The 4,734-nt window shown below is 37.6% G+C and overlaps 1 protein-coding gene across 2 annotated transcripts in view; it reads left to right on the top strand.

Moving 5' to 3' along the window:
• Nucleotides 1-452: 452 nt before the first annotated feature.
• LOC110167665 (uncharacterized) overlaps nucleotides 453-4,734 on the top strand; it is a 19,516-nt gene continuing 15,234 nt past the window's right edge. The window contains exons 1-3 of one of the 2 annotated variants that reach the window (XM_055156031.1): nucleotides 453-818; nucleotides 909-1,015; nucleotides 4,420-4,595. In XM_055156031.1, the coding sequence (XP_055012006.1) occupies nucleotides 782-818; nucleotides 909-1,015; nucleotides 4,420-4,595 (320 nt within the window). In that variant the 5' untranslated portion in view covers nucleotides 453-781. The remainder of the gene's footprint in view (nucleotides 819-908; nucleotides 1,016-4,419; nucleotides 4,596-4,734) is intronic. The other variant, XM_055156032.1, reaches the window with a different exon arrangement.

The raw sequence follows: 4,734 nt of genomic DNA, 5'->3' as shown, positions 1-4,734 counted from the left end.
CAGACCTGTTTTAGTCCTGGTTTAGATATTTTTTTAGTCCTGTTTTAGTCCTGGTTTAGACCTGGTTTAGACCTGGTTTAGTCCTGGTTTAGTCCTGGTTTAGACCTGGTTTAGTCCTGGTTTTAGTCCTGGTTTAGTCCTGGTTTAGTCCTGGTTTAGTCCTGGTTTAGACCTGGTTTAGTCCTGGTTTAGTCCTGGTTTAGACCTGGTTTAGACCTGGTTTAGACCTGGTTTAGACCTGGTTTATTCCTGGTTTACATGACAAACAGTGACGTAACTGTGATACTTTCTCCATTTGAACTACAAAAACAATAACCCCAAATTGCTCATGCTCTTTTCCCGTTCTTCATCTGTCCCTCTTTTCTCTTTTCTCTTTTCTCTCTTTTTCTCTCCGTGGATTTTGTGACACTTGTGGTTTATGATTAAGTGCTCTGTCACGAGAGCGTAAATAAAACTGATCAGAGCTTCCACCGTCTGCAGGGGGGAGCGGCGCATGACTGCAGAGGGTGGAACCGCGCGACGTCTCTGCAGAAACCGCTCGGCTGCACCTCAGTTTCCACCTCTTCAGGAAATGCGCGCTCTTGTTTTCTGCAGCAGCTACGGGTCGATGCAAATCAAAGTCCCTGCTCTGAGCGTCTCTGATGTAGCAACTCAGCGACTCGGAGCTTTCCAACGCCACTGGAAAACTGCAAATGTCACAGGTTTGTTCTGGAAGTTTGGCTGAAGTCTTAGAATCTGATCATCAAGGAGCAAGCACATCTTAGGTCTGGTGAAGCGCACGATGACACAAGAGGAGAGTCAGTACGTCTCCCATGCAGGTGAGGACAGCAGAGCCACGTTAAGGCTGGAGCTCTTCAAATTTACTCAAAATATTCAGCTTTTTTTGTGTTTTTTTTTTTTTTTTTTAGAGATTTCAGCTGCAAAGAGGAGGAATCACTTGTACAGACAACAGCCTCCTCAGACAAGAAACAGGAGCTCGCATTGTCTGAGGAACTGTCTACGATTCTGTTTTAAGGTAAGAGCCCAAAATAGAAAGAGAAAAGCGAAAGCCTAATTTGGTTTTTTTGTTATTTCTCGATGCGGAATTTAAACTCAGACTTACCGCATCCTCAGACATGGACTTTCTTAGTTTTAGTTCCCATTTTAATGTTGAAAATAGTAATAAAAACCCATGTTAATATCTTAAATAGTCATAAAAAACAATGTTAATGTTAAAAATAGTAATAAAAACTCATGTTAATGTCATAAATTGTCATGAAAACGTTATATTAATGTTATAAATGGTCATAAAAACGAACATTAATGTTATAAATCGTCATAAAAACCCATGTTAACGTTATAAATGCCCATAAAAACTCATGTTAATGTTGAAAATAGTCATAAAAACTCATGTTAATGTCATAAATATTTTTTTAAAAAGACGTTAATGTTTAAAATAGTCATAAAAAACTATGTTAATGTCATAAATTGTCATAAAAACCAACATTAATGTTAAAAATAGTCATAAAAAGCCACGTTAAGTTAATGCAAAAGTCTAATTTGCTTTTTTTTGTTGTTTTTCTGTCAAGAATTTAAACTCAGACTGACCGCATCCTCAAACATGGACTTTCTTATTTATAGTTCCCAAGTTAATGTTAAAATAGTAATAAAAACCCATGTTAATATCTTAAATAGTCATAAAAAACAATGTTAATGTTAAAAATAGTTATAAAAACTCATGTTAATGTCAAAAATTGTCATGAAAACTTATATTAATGTTATAAATAGTCATAAAAACCCATGTTAATGTTATAAATAGTCATAAAAAGGCATGTTAAGTTAATGCAAAAGTCTAATTTGTTTTGTTGTGCGGAATTTAAACTCAGACTTACTGCATCCTCAGAAATGGACTTTCTTATTTTTAGTTCCCAAGTTAATGTTACAAATACTCATAAAAATGCAAGTTAATGTTAAAAACAGTCATAAAACCCCATCTTGATGTAATAAATACTCATAAAAAACAACGTTAATGTTAAAAAATGCCATAAAAACTTTTAAAACTATTAAAACTATAAAAACTATGAATGTTATAAATGGTCATAAAAACAAACATTAACATTATAAATAGTCATAAAAACCCATGTTAATGTTATAAATGCACATAAAAACTCATGTTAATGTTGAAAACAGTCATAAAAACCCATGTTAATGTCATAAACATGCATAAAAAAAGACGTTAATGTTAAAAATAGTCAGAAAAACTATGTTAAGATCATAAATTGTCATAAAAACCAACATTAACGTTATAAATTGTCATAAAAACCAACGTTAATGTTAAAAATAGTCATAAAAACATTTTAATGTTAAAAATAGTCAGAAAAACTGACATTAATGTTATAAATAGTAATAAAAAGTCATATTAATGTTATAAACCCAAGTTAATGTTAAAAATAGTTATAAAAACCCATGATAATGTCATAAATTGTCATAAAAAGCCAAGTTAATGTTATAAATACTCATAAAACTAACATTGATGTCATAAATAATCATAAAAACTCATTTTAATGTTATAAATAGTCATAAAAAGGCATGTTAATTTGCTTTTTTTGTTGTTGTTTTGCTGTGCGTAATTTAAACTCAAACTTATTGCGTCCTCAGACTTGGACTTTCTGATTTTTAGTTCCCAAGTTAATGTTACAAATGCTCATAAAAATGCATGTTGTTGTTATAAATAGTCATAAAAACCCATGTTAAGATTCAATTGAGTTCTTAATTTTTCTAAATGTTTTTGTGTTTTGTGTTTTGTGTTGGGATGGAAACTAAAATTAAAAGTGTAGAGAAGGAGGTAGGAGGCTAAGACACAAGGAAGTAGGAGGCAGGAGACAAAGAAGTAGGGGACAAGGAGGATATGAGACTAGTAGAGAAGGAAGTAGGAGGCTAGTAGGGAAGGAGGCAGGAGGAAGGAGGCTTTGAGACTAGTAGGGAAGGATGTAAGAGGCAATGAGACAAGGAAGTAGGGAAGTAGGAGACAAAGAAGTAAGGGACAAGGTAGGAGGCTATGAGAGTAATAATAGGGAAGGAGGTAGGAGGCTAGGAGACAAGGAAATAGGAGGTAGGCTACAAAGAAGAAGAAGGCAGGGAGGCTATGAGACTAGTAGGGAAGGAGGTAGGAGACTAAGAGGCAAGGAAGAAGGAGGCAGGAGACAAAGAAGTAGGAGTCAAGGAAGCTATGAGACTAGTAGGGAAGGAGGTAGGAGGTAGGAGACTAGGAGGCAAGGAGGTAGGAGACTAGTAGGGAAGGAAGTAGGATGCTAAGACTAGTAAGGAAGGAGTTAGGAGGCTAGGAGACTAGTAGGGGAGGAGTTAGGAGGCTAGGAGACTAGTAGGGAAGGAAGTAGGAGGCTAAGACTAGTAAGGAAGGAGGTAGGAGGTTAGGAGACTAATAGGGAAGGAGGTAGGAGACTAGGAGACTAGTAGGGGAGGAGTTAGGAGGCTAGGAGACTAGTAGGGAAGGAAGTAGGAGGCTAAGACTAGTAAGGAAGGCGGTAGGAGACTAGGAGACTAATAGGGGAGGAGTTAGGAGGCTAGAAGACTAGTAAGGAAGGAGGTAGGAGGTTAGGAGACTAATAGGGAAGGAGTTAGGAGGCTAGAAGACTAGTAGGGGAGGAGTTAGGAGGCTAGGAGACAAGTAGGGAAGGAAGTAGGAGGCTAAGACTAGTAAGGAAGGAGGTAGGAGACTAGGAGACTAGTAGGGGAGGATTTAGGAGGCTAAGACTAGTAAGGAAGGAGGTAGGAGACTAGGAGACTAGTAGGGAAGGAGGTAGGAGACTAGTAGGGAAGGAAGTAGGAGGCTAAGACTAGTAAGGAAGGAGGTAGGAGACTAGTAGTAGGGGAGGAGTTAGGAGGTTAAGACTAGTAAGGAAGGAGGTAGGAGACTAGGAGACTAGTAGGGGAGGAGTTAGGAGGCTAGAAGACTAGTAAGGAAGGAGGTAGGAGACTAGGAGACTAGTAGGGGAGGAGTTAGGAGGCTAGAAGACTAGTAAGGAAGGAGACAAGGAGGCTAAGAGACTGGTAAGGAAGGAGGTAGGAGTCAAGGCAAGGAGGTAGGAGACAAAGAAGTAGGGGACAAGGAGGTAGGAGACTAGTAGGGAAGGAGGTAGTGGAGTAAAAAGTACAAATACTTGCTCTCAAATGTAATGAAGTAAAAGTAAAAAGTATCCACTGTAAAATGTACGTAAGTAAAGTACAAATATTTAAAATTGTACTGAAGTATTTTATGTACACGAGTCCATTTTGTCCAACCGTCTGTGAGCAGGAAGAAACTCTCAAACTTTTATCACGTCCATAAAAACATTAATAGGCAAATGAGAGCGAGATGAGGCGGCGGAGGAAAGAACGAGGTGCTTCCTCTTGTTTCTGACCAGCGATATTTTTGTCCAGAAGAGGAGAGACATGGAGCAGAGAGCAGCAGCCCCCCCTGCAGAGCCTCAGGTCGACCCGAGCGCCGAGGGAGGACTGAAGGAACTCACCACCGCCTGGTTCATCCACACCCAGGCTCCACGCATCAGCCACAACGGACTCTTCCCAGACTGGTTCCACGGCTTCATCTCCAGAAAGTACGGAAATTTTATTTAATTATTTTTATTCTATTTATTTTATTTGTATTTTATTTATTGAATTATTTTTTATTATTTTTATGTTTATTATTATTTAATTCCATATATTTAGTATTTATTCATTTTTATTTATTTATGA

The sequence above is a fragment of the Boleophthalmus pectinirostris genome, unplaced genomic scaffold (genome assembly GCF_026225935.1).
Source record: "Boleophthalmus pectinirostris isolate CB_2022bp ecotype Guang Dong unplaced genomic scaffold, ASM2622593v1 HiC_scaffold_2, whole genome shotgun sequence".
NCBI lineage: Eukaryota > Metazoa > Chordata > Actinopteri > Gobiiformes > Gobiidae > Boleophthalmus > Boleophthalmus pectinirostris.
This window is presented reverse-complemented; position numbering and strand designations above follow the sequence as displayed.